Genomic DNA, 16,820 nt, shown 5'->3' with positions numbered 1-16,820 from the left:
GGGTTAAAAAATCGTTTTCATCATAGTAGCATTCCAAAGAAAATAATGATTTTTTCGATTTTTTAATCTTAACTTTGACGCCCCGTATTTCGCCAACCGTCCACTTTTAGATTAGAACAAATTATGCCAAATCATCATGTTTTCCCCCGTGAATCTGCTGTTGGAATTTGGAACAGACATTTTACAGACACCCTGTATATGCATATGAAACAGTATGCATTTTTTAGAAAATTTGCGAATAACTTTGGGAATAATGTCAAAATTCTGCAAATATTAACTGTCGGATTCTGAAGCAATTGGAATATTAATTTAAAAAATAGGATCATTAATGTAAACTATATATAAACACCATTGAACCCGTATGCATTTGTTAGAAAATTTGCGAATAACTTTGGGAATAATGTCGAAATTCTGCAAATATTAACTGTCGGATTCTGAAGCAATTCGAATATTAATTTAAAAAATAAGATCATTAATTTAAACAATAAACACCATTGAAACCATCACCAAATAAACATCAGAACAAAAGCTGAGAGAAGAGAAGCATGCAGAATGATATAACCATTTTATTATGTGTTTATCGATATTTTTTACCTGTTGAATTGCGAATATTTTTTCAGGTTTTATTAAATAGATTTTGAGTTCACCCAAAGCAGCTCAGACTTACCTCTGGGAACACTCGAATGTCTTCTGCTGTTCAATCCTCCAAATCCTCCAATAATCGATGGTTGCCTCGATTCGTTGTTGAGTTTAGGGCTTCGCCTCGGTCTGCAGAATAACGGGGGAGGCAATTCGGTCAAATCCACCTCCTTCCTCTGGATGGCCTGTTCGGTGGCTCCCACCAGCCAAAACGTTTCCACTTCGCCTTTCCCTTTCATGCTCACCAGGCCCCTTTCCTCTATAGTGTAACCTCCCAGTTTTTCCAGGGCGTCTTTGCATTGCATGCTTATGTGGATCTTCAACGGTTCTCCGTTGCTTTCCATTCTGGATGCCGTGTTTACGGTGTCCCCAAATAAACAGTATCGCGGCATGGTCAGTCCTACTACTCCCGCTACTACTGGACCTGGAAAATTCGGAAATTATATTATATATATTATTATATGTGAATTTTTATAGCCGACTGTTTCCCGACCTGTATGTATTCCTATTCTAAGCTTGAGTGTTTCGTTTGGTCTGTGGGCTATGGAATGATTTCTAACAGCCGAAAGCAGATCTAATGCCATGGAGGCGATTTCGCCTGCATGTCGATCTCCATTTCTGATGGGCAACCCTGATACCTAAAAAAAATTTTTTAAACCCATTTTTCGACGACGCTCTTCTGTAGACGTACCACCATGTAGGCGTCACCGATTGTTTCCACCTTGTAGACGTCGTAGCCCTTAATAATTCGGTCAAATACTGTGTAGAGATCATTGAGAAAGTTAACTACTTGTAAGGGTGTGCTCTCAGCTGACATGGCAGTAAAACCTACTATGTCGCTGAAATAAATCGTTACTAAGTCGAATGATTCAGGTTCGATGCCGTAGCCTTTGGTAAGTTTGTCAGCTACAGGCCTAAAACGTTCCTAATGTTAACAATCCTGAATGCGATTTCACCGGCGTCACTAACTCTGGAAGCATTCTATGCAATAAGTCTTCAGTTTTATTCTTTTCCTCATAGAGCAATCTAGTCCGTTCGTAGACCAATTCCTCCAAGTTAGTCGCATATGTTTCCATCATGTCCATCATTTGATCCATTATGTTTTTGCTCCTGAATCCAGACAACAATTAAACCAGTTATGGAATTGGAAGAATTAAAAGCACTTACTTTCCGTCCTTCATTCTCTTAAGTCTAGACCTAATACTAGGAAAGTCTGGCCGACATTCCGGACTTTCCGACCAGCATTCTTTCATTACTTCTAACACGTATTCATCACAGCCGATTTCAGGATTATGAAGAATGTCTGCGTCCGGTCTCATTAGAGGCTGGCCTTCTTTTGGGTTTTTTATTGATAGCACAATGTCTAAAGAACAGAATTTTTCACTGTGTTCAATACCTAATTGCTTTTACTTGGTGTTTTACTAAACTAGTGAAACCAGAAATGAAGATATATTGCTCTCGTGTCTTTAGTTTTTTCTCATTCTTCTTCGTTTCCAGTGCAAATAACTGAAGAATATGGGTTTTGTACGAAAGCTGTTTCATTCTTGGTTTTATAGGGTAAGTAAAGACGTTTTATAGAGTCGGCTCACCGATTTCAGAGCAAAAAATGAGCAAATTTTTTAGGAGGCACTTATGTCCTGTCCAAGCTGCATAAACTGTGAATTTTGCATTGGAACAGTTTGGAGGTCAAAACTGCCTCATTTTCAATAAAATTGTGGGGAACGTTTTGTTAAGTATTTCTTCGTACCTTGAACTTTTTGTCTCAGTCATTTTTAGGATTTTTCTTGATGTTAGCCATATTTACCCGTTTTCAAACCGATTTTACGAACATTAGCAGAAAACGTCTGCTTAAATAGAACATTTTTTACATTGTTTATTAGCACTTCTATCATTTTGCGTGTAAAATTGCTTCTTCACATTTTTTTGACATTTGCTTTAGACCAAGAAGTCAATGTTTTTGAACAACTTCTTGGGTTTCCAAATTATTTCAGTTCTTTGTATGGTTTGTTTGGTTTATTACATTTTTTCCTAGTTAATTTCCAGCGCTTTTAACAAAAAAACGCACAATTTTATATGGTTTTCGTGCGTTTTCCAATCAACTGGAATCGTTGCCCGGTAGTGTAACTTGATTTTTGCAGGTTTTGTATAGCAAAAGAAGAAGAAAGTTCTTTTTCGAAAAGTTCTATTTTAAACAGTGAAAACTGTAATTTAAAAGATTTCTGAAGATTTCAAGCCGCACATAACTTAATTTTTTGGTCAAAAATTACCAAATCGTTTTTCCTGCTGATCTTTGCACTTTTTGGCAAAAAAATGGAATGCTTGCAGTTGACAAAAAATGCAGTTTAGCTGGTTTTCTATAGCTTTTTTTCAAGCGTCTCACGGCGCATTTAACTAGTGTATTTTAATTATATCGAATATTCGCAATCGATAACAAAAAAATAATTTTTGGGAATTTTGAAAAATGTATGGTTTGGCAACAAGAAAATACAGTCTAGCTGGTTTTTTCAAAGCTTTTCAAGCATCTTAAAGCGCATTTAACTGAAAGAATTTTTTAATTTCTGTGGCAAATATTCGATTTCATCGTGCCCACCTCTTAGACATTTTGCAAGCAAAAAACAGTGATTGCTTGAAATTCGCATGCGTTTTTCAATTATCTTCAATTGTTGTTTGGTTTTACTTCCTGATTTTTACGATTGTTGATAAAAACCGAAATTTTGATGATAAGTTCTATATTGTTGAGGCGGATTCATTTTTTACAAACTTCTTTTTGGGTATTTCGCCTCAAAAATTTTTGTATTGTAAAATAGGAGCACTATTTATCAATCTGTAATAAAAGACGTGAGGAAATTCTGTCTTTTTTAAAGGCAAAAATTTTAGATGCGAAATACCCGAAATTTTGATGTTTTATATGCATAAAATTTTCAAAGCTTGCCTCGTTTAGACAAAACAACTCCGGTTTTTTATGGCCTTTTAACGTTTATTTTCCAGGTAAAATCTGATAAAGCTTCTTTACATTGTTTACAAATGAGTTTTGGTTAATTTCAAAAAAAAAACGGCGATTTTTTCAATAGTTTTCAAATTAGTTTTGGACATTTTTGAGAAAAAACGGAGATTTTCAGGTTGTTTGGATTGTTTTTGGATTTTGCAATTATTGATGCAGAAAAAGGTTATTTTTGCACAACAGTTTTGCGGGTTTTTGAAAAAATTCGGGGCATCTGAAAGCGCGGTTGAAGGCTTCAATGGTAAGTTTTACGGTTCAGTGCCAGAAGGATTGGAAGAGAGTTTATAGCCTGATTTCAAGAATTACAAAAAGTTGGACTAAATGGCCAAAGACACTATTTACAGTATCTTAAATTATTCGGTTGAATTCGCACCTTTTTTTTCGTTAGTAGTAGTACTTCTTCAGTGTCTCAAATAATCTCAAATAATTTTCTCCAGCGTTAATTAAAACTTGTCTTATGTTAGAGCGCGTTTAGCTCAATATACTTCGATTCCTAGTTTCACCACTCTAGTTTTACCTGCATAGCAAATGAAATTTCATATTTGTTTGCTTACTGTACCTTTTAGTTCATCGTCCACGTCTCCAAAAGGGGCCCTTCGCCCTAATATCTCGTACAATATCAAGCCAAATGCGTAAACATCACCTTGCGGTGTGCCTTTGATAAATTTCTCTGGAAACCTCAACAGCTCAGGCGCTTTCCAGAGCAAATCTAAAAAAGCCCAGAACTGCAGGTTTGCATGATTTTAAATGGCCTTCCAATGAATGATATGTGTGGACAATTGGATATGGGATGGGGAATAAATGATGGATTTACTTCTGTAAGTTTGATGCTCCTCTTCGCTTTCCATTGCAGCTAGTTGGCGTAATTCGCCCAGGCCAAAGTCCGTGACTTGCAAGACCCATCGACTAGTTACCACACAGTTTGATGACTTTAAATTGCCATGGCACAGTAGCATTGAGTTATGTAAATATAGCATCCCCTAAAGATAATATGCAATATGTTTCAATGGTTCAGTTAAATTAATAGTAAGGCCTTGATCCTTACCTTAACGAGATCATGCACTAACGAAGCAATAAACATCTTGTCCAGCTTAATATCCTCATTTTCAATAATATCCTGGAAAACAATTCACTGATCTATTAGAAAACTACAAATTTCTGTTGGCGATTTATCTGCTTCTTACATATAAACTTCCTTTGGCACAATAATCTGTGACTAGTAGCAGTGAGGTGGGCTGGACGCAAGCACCAATAAACGAGTTGACGTTATCGTGCCTCAAATCCCGCAACAGCCTCATTTCCTTCATAATCTCCCGTGAAATGTCCTTTTTTCGAGAAAATGCCAGATCTTTGATTCGCACCACCACGCCTCTATATTGAGCTGTGGTTGTAAACACTTGCAAACCACCCTTCGACTCATAGGATGTTACACTTACACTACACAAACTCATCTAAAAATAAACAAAAAATGTATACAATTTACTGGAAGATTCAACGAAAAAAGTCTCTATTGAGAGGCAATATTAATTTGCCTGGAATTGACAAAATGTTAGTCTTTACCAAAATTTTTTGGACCATTTTCAAAGTTTCCAATGGTGTCTTGCAGTGTTCTTAGAGTTAAAATTTTAAAATATTTTGATGGTTGTTTTGAAAAAACATTTTTATTGTTTTCAGTTACATTTCGGACTCTTTATTATTGTCTTAACGCTTGTTAATTTAATTGGGCATCTTCTCATTCTCGGTTTTTTCAGACCGCATACAGCGGTTATGGTCGGTTTACAACTATTTTATTTACCTCACTTTCTTATGTGTTTTTTCGCAAAATTTCGTAAAGTTTAAAATCTGTTAGAATTTTTAGTCATTTTGGGATTTATTAAAAGAGAAAAACCATACTGTTTTTTTGCTACTCTGCCTCTCAAAGACTCAGTCCCTTTATTGAACAACTTTTGGTTTGCAATCTTGGTTTTATACTTTTCTTTTAACAGAAAAACGGTGCTAATCCGCAGTTTTACTGTGAATGTTTGAAGCACAATATGGAATTTTCAAGTTTGTCCAAATATTTTCAGTGTAGTTTTGTATTGTTCCTAATATCAAGGAAAACGCGGTTCTATTGATTTTTAAACCTCTGATAGACAATATTCAAAGTAATTCGTGGGTGTTTATTTGTTTGATGATGAATCAATACGATTTTTAATAAAATTAATTTTTGACTTGATTGATTGTTAGCTGAGTTCCATCCACTCCATCAACCGTGACTTTATTGCGTAATTTTAACATTTCATGGTTATTTTTGAAGTTGCAAATTGCCTTTGCCATTTTTTCAATAAAAATGCAAATTTGAAGGTTTTTCCTATTTTTAAGATGCTGTTCAAACATATTAAAGTCTATTTTTGCATCCTGATCTGATTTAAACTCTTTCCTCTTTAAACAATTTAATATGATTTTGCTGTTTTTCAACGGAAAGGTATTTTCAAGCCTTGTGTCAAATATTGTTGCAATTTTTGGTAAAACAATTATTTTAAGGGTTTTCAACCACATTTCGAACTCTGAACTTTTAACTCTTTCAAATTGCTTATTGATTCCAAGTTAGGTATTTTGGGAGAAAAAAACACGGTTTTGTAGACTTTCTAGCGCTTGGGATATTCGGTATTTGGAAAGTTATTTAAAGTGAAATCCATCCACCTCTCCATCCCGCTCAATCGCTAGATGAAGTAATTGAAATTTAAAAATCTTTTATTCCACACTTCAAATTCTTTAAATCTGTTTTACATGGTTTGGATTTCCTATTTCTCAACAGTTCTAAACGAGTTGTTAATCACTTTTTGTCGCAGATTTCTTGAGTTTTTAACGTACGTTAATCCTGTATTTGGATTTATTTTATTTTTTTCTATTTGCCAGAAAAAATTGGCATTTTTTAAGATTCCGGGAGTTTTAAAAATAATTTTTTTCAGTCGAAAATAAAGTAGGTCTTTCTCAGGGGCTCAGTTTCAGCAAATTTCTCGCAATTTCCAAAAAATTGCATTAAAATAAGTGGGAAAAACCTTCAAATTGAAATATTGGCAAAAAAACACAGAAAACGATTTTATTGTAAAACAGCTTTGGAAAATTTCTGCATTTTTTGCTATATGCGCGCAAAAAATGGTAATTCTAAAGATTCCGAGTTAAAATTTTTTTTTGTGGAAATGTGGTTGATTTTTTCTCAAGTCAGTTTATTCAAATCTCTCACAATTTTCAAAAAATGCATTAGAAATGGGAGAATCCTTCAAATTAAAATTGAAACATTTACAAAAAAAAATATTTTCTTTTAAAACATAAAAAACAACCATAAACTGAAAAATGTAATTTTAAAGATTCCAAGAGCTTCTAAAATTACTCTTTCAATGAAATATCTATATACATTTTCCTGCCCAGGGGGGTCATTCTCATCAAGTCATTTACAATTCCTATCGAAATAAATTGCCTTAAAAATTCGAAAAACATCCAAATTGAAATGAAAAAATTATAAAAAAAACCCTCAAAAAACAATCTGCTTTCAAAGCATCAAAAACAATTAAGGCATGTAAAAATGGCAATTTAAAAGATTCCAAAAGCTTCTAAAACGACTCTTTCATTTCAAAATAAATATGCGGGGTGATTCCTGTCCGGACAATAATTTTCATCAAATCTTTCGCAATTTCTGTCGGAAGAAATTGCCTTATGAATTGGAAAAGCCTTCAAATTGAAATTGAAAAATTATAAAAAAACCCGCAAAAACAATTTTCTTTCAAAAGAGCAAAAACAACCATAACATGTAAAATGGTAATTTATAAGATTTTAAAAGCTTCTAAAACTATTCTTTCATTCCAAAAAATATATGCGGGGTGATTCCTGTCCAGGCAGTAAGCAGTAATTTTCATCAAATCTTTCATAATTTCTGTAGGAAGAAATAGCCTTAAAAATTGAAAGCCTTCAAATTGAAATTGAAAAATTAGAAAAACCCGCAAAAAAACAGTTTGCTTCCAAAGCATGAAAAACAACCATAAAATGTAAAAATGGTAATTTAAAAGATTCCAAAAGCTTCTAAAACTACTCTTTCATTCCAAAATAAATATGCGGGGTGATTCCTGTCCAGGCAGTAATTTTCATCAAATCTTTCACAATTTCTGTCGGAAGAAATTGCCCTATGAATTTGAAAAACCTTCAAAATAAAACCGCAAACATTAATTAAAACTTAATATAAAAAATATTAAATAAAATACCTACTCGACTAGGACTCGAAATATTATCCTTCTCAAAATAACTGTGAATGTCATCCCTATCAATTTTCCACAACAATCCTTCGATTTCCTGCTCAATTTTCCACTTTCGGTAGATGCTCATGGTGACCACTCCGGCACAAAATAGCACCATACCCAGTATTCCTGCGGCTATCAAGCTGTTGCGATGAGTATCCGTTTTCTGGCAAAGTTTATTATCAAAACCGCAACTCGGTTCGTCATTTGGCTTGTCGCCTCCAGGCCACATTATTGAAGTACTCGGGTTAATTTTGTATTGCTGGAAAACATCATTCTCATTTACTTAACAGTCAGCAAACAGATTTTTGGATAATATTGCTGGCCTTACAAGGTTTAAAAAAAGCAAAAGTCGTACTTACTTACCGGATAGGCAGACTTTTCATTTTGGTAAAACTGGCCCACTGGTGCCATGTAAAAGGAGCAACTAAAATTATTGCTACCTCCTAAATAGAGCTGCTCCGTTTCTCTATAGGCCAGAACAGAGAAGTTTCCTTCCGAATCGCCGTTTTTGTCCAATTTTATCACCGCCCCCGTTATACCTAATTGGAAGGCAAATTTCTATGAAAAGATTGCCTCATTTTCTTCCCAGAAACTTACTTCGATATGTTTGATTGATCTGGATGATCGTCTCGATGATTTTCGTGCCATTAGTCGCAATTTCCCTGATAGTTTTTTCGTTCAGTATTGGCTGGTCGATGAGTAAATGGTGCAAAGCCGAAGCATAAAGTTTCACTGAGTCATACAAATACGCTGCATAGATGCTAACGAACTAGAAAAAATCCATTCACCAATGGAAGGCCCAATTGTCTGACAAAAATGTACCTTTTGAAAGGAGATGAAAATTTTGCCCTTTTCACTAGGGAAAACAGTTTGAAAATCAAACGGCTCCATCTTGTTGTAATTGCGTACTTTCTCCGAAAAATTCTTGTAGTTTTCAGTGGGAGCGGTGGGAACCACAACAAACAGCGATTTAACGCGCGTCACCAAGCTGGGATAATCGGATAATTCTTTACAGTTTTTGTACTTTTCCAATTCGTCAAACTCTGCAATTGATGGGGTCAATTTTCTGGAAAAACCCAATCTTTTTGGCTTACTGTATATGTATTTGTGCACTTCCTTTTCCAGATAGGTGTTCATGTCTACATAAATCACTATGTATTCCCCATTTTCGAAAAGCTGCGCTCTTTGCATGGTGTCCATGAAATCCACCAACGATATCGATGTGCCCAGAAAAACGTAAACTGAAATTATCGCAGATACGATTTATTGAAACTGGATGGCATAGAAAATTCTAATCCTAATCCAAACTGAAACTTTTGGGTTTTTGGGGTTTTTAGAAAAATGCACGGTTTCGAACAAACTCTTTTCCACAATAGTCCAAAAGCTCGCAAAGCCCACCAGTTTTAAGCAATAGCTGCCCAAAGTCCAACTCTTTTAATCTTCCAACTGAATCCGATTGGAATACAAAACATCCACTTACTTCGCGTCTTGTTTTTGGAATTCTGGATAATTTCATACCAAAACCCGCTCTGGCAACACTTGTAGTTCTGCAGACAACATTTGTGCCGGTCTCCAGCATTTTTCTTGTGTTGAACTGACATGTTCTTGCCTTCGGCCTGTTTTTCCAGCGAAGTGGCCACCGTCTCCCAACCCTCCTCGTAGATGATCGAAAACTTGTTCCAATTGTAGTAGTTTAGCAGCGACACGATCGATTTGGTGACCTGAAATATATGCAGGATACTAAAATACACATTTGCTGATATTCTGATCGATTCGGAATTCAAAAGCTAGTAAGGAGAAGAAATTACCTGGGTATCTGGCGGTTCTGTTCGCGCAAATGTTGGAATCTTGGAGGCTCTGTAGTCGGAACATTTCTGGAATAAATGAGTTGTTTTAGATGTTTTCGGCAATTGCTTTTTAAAAAGAAGCACGGAATTTTTCAACAAATTTTTTAGAAGCGGAAAATGCTTGATTTTATTCAGGAAACACGCACATTTCATTGCAAAACTCTGCTATGAAGTCAACCTTTTCAGTTCAGAATGAAAATATTGAGCTCACATTTACGATATTTGCGCAAAATAGAGGTCTACGTCCAAAAGTCCAGATAAAAGTTTAAATTTTGAGTTTAAAATGCACAATTCTAGCTATAGTACAAGTACAAGTGTAGATGAAAGCACATCATGCGTCTTCAGACATTTGAGCCCTTAAAAAGTATTTCCAAAAAAAATCTACGAGTGTTTTCATCAAACTTTTATGTTTTTCATTCAAACTGTAAAAAATTACAGACATCCACAGTTCCAAAGACTTTTTAGCCTCCTTTCTATTGATTTGCCAGTACTTTGCGCGTTAATTACGACTCACTCAAGCATGGGATGACTTTCAAACAACTTTTCTACCTTTGTGCAAACCAAACTGGCCAGAACTTTGATAATTACTTACATAGCTGATCATAGGAATATTTCGAGCCTGCGAAACAATGCCTTCCACAAAACAGGAACCTTCTGGACCAAAAAACGCGGCCACTCCTTCGCACATCATGTCAGTCATAGCGCGAGTGGCCAAAACCGTCTCTCCTCTTGTATCGTTCCATCGCACCTCCAGAGTGACGTTTGGTAGAATATCTGGATCATTGTTAATCTACCAAAAGACACAGAGACTGGAAAATGGGCAAATTCAGGCTCCTTCCAACCACTCACTTCTTCCACAGCCATGGAAATGGCTCCAGAAATGGCCAGACCTTGTCGTTCCTTCAGATCGCCCTTAACAGCTGTTAAGTATCCCAGAATCAGCTTCACCTTTTCAGCCATTGGTTCTTTCTTGAGATCGCCCACCGTGAGGTTTTCTCTAAGCTCGTGAGATTCATCGATAAAGTGTGAATCCCCGTCGCTGAACTGGTTATCTGTTTCGAAAGAGTCTGAAAGAGTGTGTTAGGTAAGCTGTAAGAGCGAGGCTGTTTGACCGTCTTACCGTTCGAGTAAGGGAAAAAGGTGAGCCGGTTGGTTTGGTAAGATGGTTGGGTTGTCACCGGCGACCAATCAGGTGGAGGCAAGACGGACTCGGCCCTGGATAGACACAGTAGCAGCGTGACCAGCAGAGAAGCCAGGCCTAGGCGCATGGCCGGGCTCCCCCTTCACTATAGTCCCAGGGACACCTAACAAAAATAAAAGAATGGGATGAAAAATTGTGAAAAAAACAGCTCAATCTTCGATGCACCGATTAGTTCCAACATTTCCTCCATTTAATCCAATAAACTTAACTTGCTGCTTTAAAATCACACAAAAGATGATGATGATTTTTTTATTGATTATCATATAATAGCAAAAACTACAATTTTTTTTGGCAAAATAAACGTCCTCTTCAGCACAAGTTTTTTTTCAAAAGAAAATCTCAATAAATCTCTAGTCGGGTGTCTATTTATAACTATCGACACTTGAAACTTACACAAGGAAATTTGAACAAAAAACTGTTATCTGTCGATCCCCCATTGAGCAGTCGAGTACCATTAAAAGTGGGCAACAATCAAAACTGATCAATGAAAATGGCTTATTCAATTTAGCTGGTTCTAGTTAATTTAAAGTGGATTAAAACAATGTTTATTGCATTTTATTATTATTCACGCGTTGTAGCCACATATTTATTAACCGCTCTCAAGGAAGTGTTCAACAAGTGAGCCAATTTATTTAATTTGCATAAGTATTTATCGCTGACCGGGCTTATCCTTAAGTCATTGTTCAAGCACCTCGAATTCGACAATAGAATCTATTGTTTATGGATTGTATTAACGGGATTTTTATTTCAGTCGTTTACGAAAATTCCACATTAATTTCCTTAAAATGGAAGTAGGTACAGGACTTTATTGAAAACATTTGTCTGTTAAAAAAAATCCACATTTGCGTGCACACTCAGAGTAGCTCAGATAAGCCAAAGATGCAAAATAAAGTTAATATTTATCACATTTTCTCAAGACATCCCGAAACTTGTTTGTTTGAAAATCAAAGTTTGAAAGAGTGGAACTTGAAGCTTCAATAACTAAAAGTGTGCCGTCTTTTTTCTGGAAAATTGCAACATGAAACTTATTATTCTCTAAAGATCTACATTCGCAAGTCGACGAAAATAGTGTGCCTTCAAATTGAGAAATTTCAGGCCTTCATTCGAAAATAGTCTTCAAGAAATTATTTTTCACTAATTAAAAAAAAAGCCGCAAAAACTTGCCAGTTTATTCTTTAAATGTTATTGTCGATAGGATTGAAATAACATTCAAAAGAGAAACTGATGAGCCTTTAGGGCTTTTAGGCTGATGTGGAAAATTATTTCTTGAATTCTGAGCCACTTTCAAGCGACTCGTGCTTGCAAAACGTCAGAAAAACTTTTTTTACCACAAAAGCCTCGCGGGGCGAAACAATAATCACAAAGGCCCAATTTCTTGGACTCGAAAGAGAAGTTTGAACTTTCCTGTTCGTGGAAATAAACAAAACGTGTGTGATTAAGTAAACTGTTTCTCTTTAGAGGGCATCATTCTTGCTTCTATCAATCCTGATTTATCGGAATATCAAATGTAATTCCGCCTTTGAAGCCAAATTGAAAGCGGAAATTTGAAGTCTGAGCTCTGAAAATCTCCGACTCAAAATATGACTTTTCGAGCTTATTGTTAGACTTCATGAATGCAGACTTAATTTTTCGTGTGACTGAAGAAAAAGAGCTTTGAGCACCGACACAAAAAAAGGAAGATTAAATGTCTTAACAAAAATAAATAAAATACAGATCTGAAAATTAAACTTTTAGGTAGACACACAGTCAGTGCCTTATGCCCGGTTAATAAATATTCACCAAAAAAACTAGAGGAGAAGATATATAATAAGGGTTAGTTTTTAAAAATCCGATTTAATCTTCAAAGTGTAAAATTTACAGTTTAAAACAGGTCATTGACTCAAAATATGCTTAGAAGTCGAAATTTCGACATGAAAATTAGAATTTTGAGTAAAATGGACCTGTTGATCAGGAGGTTTTTGCGAAAATATTGCAGTGACAGGCGGAATTACAAGCTCCAAATAAAAAAAATTAGTTCGAATGCAAACCGAATTCCATTGGATCCAATTGACCTTTAAAATGAGGATTAAAGTGAAAACGAACAACAATTCGGTTCTAGAAATTATTTTATGCCGAAAAGCAAGTTATTTGCAAACGATTTTACGTTGAAGAAAAAGAGCTTTTGCCTTTTTTGTGCTAAAAGTGTGAGATTTCGAGTTTATTCGAAGCGTTTTACGAAAATCGCCTTTCAAGCTGAAAAAGTTTTGCAAAAGGCGTAACTCTTTTTAAGTGGAATCGGAAAATTTTTAACGTATTCGTGATTGTCTGACTTTGACTGAAAAATACGAACTTAAAAGCTTGTCGATATTTTCGTTTTGGCAAACTATTTTTTATGAACGAAATTTTTCGAAACATTTTTAGCAAATTATTTTGATTTTAGCCAAATTTTTCGTGTTATTAGTGTGAGATTTTAAAACCCAGCGCTTTAAAAAAATCTAATTTGAAGCTGAAACCGTCTCCAAAGGCGACTCCAAAATGAATTTTAAAGTGAAAAAGGAAAAAACATTTAACATATTCGAGATTGTCTTTGATAAAAAAAACGAGCATGTAAACTTGTCGAAAAACTGATCGATATTGTCGATTCCACAAACTACGTATTTTTTAATAATCGAAAGTAAATGATCTGCAAGCAAGTTTTTATGTTTAAAATAAAATCTCAGTCAGTTTTCGTGCTAAAAGTGTGAAATTTTAAAATTATACCAAGCTCTTTGAGAACATCGACGTTTAAGTTGAATAACGCTTCCAAAAATGGTCACTTTTACTCCAAAGTGTTTAAAATAAGTTTTAAAATGGAAAACAAAAAAAACATTTACGGTGTTCGTGATTGTTTGTGTTTGAACATTCGAGCTTAAGAATTTTTAAGGCTGATACATATTTTCGGGTTACAAATTAATCATTCTTTTAATGACCAAAAGTAGGTAAATGATTTGTCGAATCTGAGCTTCTATCCAAATTTTTCGTGCTAAAACTTTAAAAGTGTGACAATTTTCTACCACGTGCTTGAAGATAATCGACTTTGAAGTTAGAAAAAGTTTCCGAAAAGTGTAATTTTGAGTTTGAATTAGAGCTTCTCAAGGAAACTTTGATATTGTGTTAGCAATTTGATGGTCATAGCCGAAACTGCAAATGTAAATTACATCAGAATTTGACAAGAGTTTTACATATAAAAAAACAAATAACGTGAAGGAAAAAATGCGCTTTAAAACTTCTAGACTGAGTTTATATTTTCGCATCAAAAAAAATTCCTGAGATTTCGTATGATTTAAAGGCAAGTCCAAAAAGAAACTTAGAACTTCCATCTTTACACTACGTGAAACTTTCAAGCTGAAAGCTCCTTTTTTAGCTGTGAGCTTTAATTCTGGTGCTAGCGCAAGTGCCATGCCATGAAATTTCCATGCAAAAAACAAGGAATTCGGTGCTTCTAAAGGGGAAGTTGATTTGTGTTAGCGACTTTATCGAAGTTCCAAACATATTCGACATTAAAATTTAAGTTTTTGAATTAAAAATAGCTAAACAACGCCTAGGAAAAGATGCGTTTTAAGATTCTGGAATCTCTGGAAAAATTTCACAGGATTTAAAGGCGAGTCTAAAATGAAACTTTGAACTTCCATCATTAAACAACGGTAAAATTTCAAACATAAAGCCAATTTTGTTGGCTCTAACCTTTAGTTCTAGCAACAGCGGAAATACCATGAAGTTTTCAGGCATAAACAGGCAATTTTCAGCTTCTAAAGGAAAAGTCGACATTGAGTGATTGGGTGGGCATAGGTAGTTGCAATTCTAAATATGATCGACGTAAAAATTTAGGGTTTGAATGGAAAACAGCGAAATAACGTGTACCTAGTTAAAATGCGTTTGTAAGCTACTCGACTGGGTTAATATTTGCGCACCAAAAAGTTCCACAAGATTTAAAGACAAGTGAAACTTTGAAGTTGAAGGCCACTTTTCTTAGCGGCGACCTTTAATTCAAGTGCCATCGCGAGTACTATGAAATTCCCAGGCATAAAACCAAAAAAACATCACAAAGCGAGAAATGGAAGACTGAAATTTGACCTACTCCACTGCAGCAGATCAAATTTGTGGTCGTCTTCTGACAGCCATATGAAATAAACCGCCATAAAACCAGCCTTGATCTTGATTACCACCCTGATTTAATGCGGCGCTTTTAAATGGTGTCCCGATATACCGGTTATAAGGTTTTTCACGATTTCGTTCTAAAAATAACCCAACCATGTTGAAATGGAACTATTTATAGTACTCCGTATTTTATGGTATGCATGCATGGGTTCTCAATGGAATGACCATGCAGTTGCAATGCGAACAAAATTATTCCGAAAAAATGTTCATCATTGCAAAAGGAACAATCCGAGGCCGAAGAAGGACACTCTTCATATTACTGCTTCCTCAAAGTGATGACGAGACGAGATGATGTTTCATAATCATCTTCAAAAATTGCTAATGATTCAACTGCTTTGGTTAATCAACGCTGGCCTTTAGCATAAAAGCCCACCATCTAAACCGAATTGAACATGGTGTGCCAAACCAGCCTCATTCCAGTTCGCGGAGGTATTTTTATAATAAAGCCCCCTTTGCTTAATATTGATGCGCCATATCTTATCAGTTTCCTTAAATACACCAATTCCAGTTCTAAATTTAAACCCCGATAATTCAAATGAGCGCTAAGCCGAGTGTTACTGGTATATACAAACACATTCTAATATAATACGTGTATCATGTTGGAAATTGAGGTTTACTGGCTAAAAGATTAATGTTTGCCTTGACGATTGGGATGACGATCGGAATGTTTTATTTGCATCAAAAATTAGGAGCGATTTGCAGTTTCGTGACGCTTTTCCTGCCAGTTTACTCAATGTGCTAATATTGAACCAGGATTATTCAGAATGACATTCTCGCCGAGCTGCAAAATGCAATGCTTTAATGATACCAGAACACGTCTCATCATGACTATTAACTCACTCACGTAGCTACTAAATTTTCTGTAGGTGCTTTGCTACTCTGACATTCAGGTATAAGAATCTAATTACCAATTTCTCCTAGTTTCTGGGAATTAACGTTAATTAATCACAATGTTGCAAACAATAAAAAACCGTTAATAATTCCTGCCAGTTCCACCAGTCTTCTAGTTAGGAAAAAGTACCGAACTTCTAACAGAAACATAATCCATGCCTTAATTCGTAGATGTTTTATTTAAAAGAGGCACTTTAAACGCGCATTGGCTGTTAAATAGTCGCAAATATTTATTCAATATTCATAAGAATGTGTATGTATATGAGTGGATAACTCCTTGTCTCTATTTATAGAAACACCCTGACCATGAACCAACCTATGTAGAAATAAGATTACTAAACGATTAAACAACATAGCGTAACCAACACAGCGTTGTCGAACCGATTTAATGCCATTTTCTTTCAATTTCACGGAAAGACAAAGGAGGCTTTTATTTTCTTTCATATCCTTTCGTGTTCCTTCATATAATCTGTATTGCCCGTTGTTCCAGCCTCAACATTGAGATTTTGAGAATTTAATCTTTGAACATCCGACATTTACAAGAGCTTTTGAGTCATACCTGTATGCTTAAGTTACTTCAATTTTTCAGTACGTAACTTAACATTCACTATCTTTTTAACGCTGGTTCGGTTCGCAGAACCCTAGAGAACTTTGAATTTTTAAAGTATCTTGAAAATGTAGATTACACCAAAAATTTAAGTCAAGATTCGCCAGAATCTTGAAGAAATAAGGACGATAATGTTTGCATAAAATAGTCAATGAAAGTCGTGAAAATTTTAAATTTCAAATGA

At 35.2% G+C, this 16,820-nt stretch overlaps 1 protein-coding gene across 3 annotated transcripts in view; it reads right to left on the bottom strand.

The window, feature by feature from the left end:
• The window catches only part of LOC109535170 (receptor-type guanylate cyclase Gyc76C), a 48,025-nt gene that overhangs the window by 4,809 nt on the left and 26,396 nt on the right, over positions 1 to 16,820 (bottom strand). For all 3 annotated transcript variants that reach the window (XM_019901035.2, XM_019901037.2, XM_019901036.2), the window contains 19 exons: positions 10,882 to 11,065; positions 10,611 to 10,828; positions 10,354 to 10,551; positions 9,723 to 9,788; positions 9,395 to 9,635; positions 9,009 to 9,155; positions 8,737 to 8,957; positions 8,512 to 8,683; positions 8,278 to 8,453; positions 7,883 to 8,173; positions 4,825 to 5,091; positions 4,686 to 4,757; positions 4,455 to 4,620; positions 4,200 to 4,349; positions 1,807 to 2,002; positions 1,609 to 1,749; positions 1,331 to 1,553; positions 1,133 to 1,277; positions 668 to 1,063 (listed from right to left, as the gene is read on the bottom strand). In XM_019901035.2, coding sequence (XP_019756594.2) covers positions 668 to 1,063; positions 1,133 to 1,277; positions 1,331 to 1,553; positions 1,609 to 1,749; positions 1,807 to 2,002; positions 4,200 to 4,349; positions 4,455 to 4,620; positions 4,686 to 4,757; positions 4,825 to 5,091; positions 7,883 to 8,173; positions 8,278 to 8,453; positions 8,512 to 8,683; positions 8,737 to 8,957; positions 9,009 to 9,155; positions 9,395 to 9,635; positions 9,723 to 9,788; positions 10,354 to 10,551; positions 10,611 to 10,828; positions 10,882 to 11,029 — 3,634 coding nt within the window. In that variant the 5' untranslated portion in view covers positions 11,030 to 11,065. The remainder of the gene's footprint in view (positions 1 to 667; positions 1,064 to 1,132; positions 1,278 to 1,330; positions 1,554 to 1,608; positions 1,750 to 1,806; positions 2,003 to 4,199; positions 4,350 to 4,454; positions 4,621 to 4,685; positions 4,758 to 4,824; positions 5,092 to 7,882; positions 8,174 to 8,277; positions 8,454 to 8,511; positions 8,684 to 8,736; positions 8,958 to 9,008; positions 9,156 to 9,394; positions 9,636 to 9,722; positions 9,789 to 10,353; positions 10,552 to 10,610; positions 10,829 to 10,881; positions 11,066 to 16,820) is intronic.

Source organism: Dendroctonus ponderosae, unplaced genomic scaffold, assembly GCF_020466585.1.
Source record: "Dendroctonus ponderosae isolate FM_Combo_2020 unplaced genomic scaffold, Dpon_F_20191213v2 Dpon_F_20191213_5, whole genome shotgun sequence".
Classification (NCBI taxonomy): Eukaryota; Metazoa; Arthropoda; class Insecta; order Coleoptera; family Curculionidae; genus Dendroctonus; species Dendroctonus ponderosae.
The sequence above is the reverse complement of the archived record's forward strand: the minus strand, read 5'-3'. Positions and strand labels throughout refer to the sequence as shown.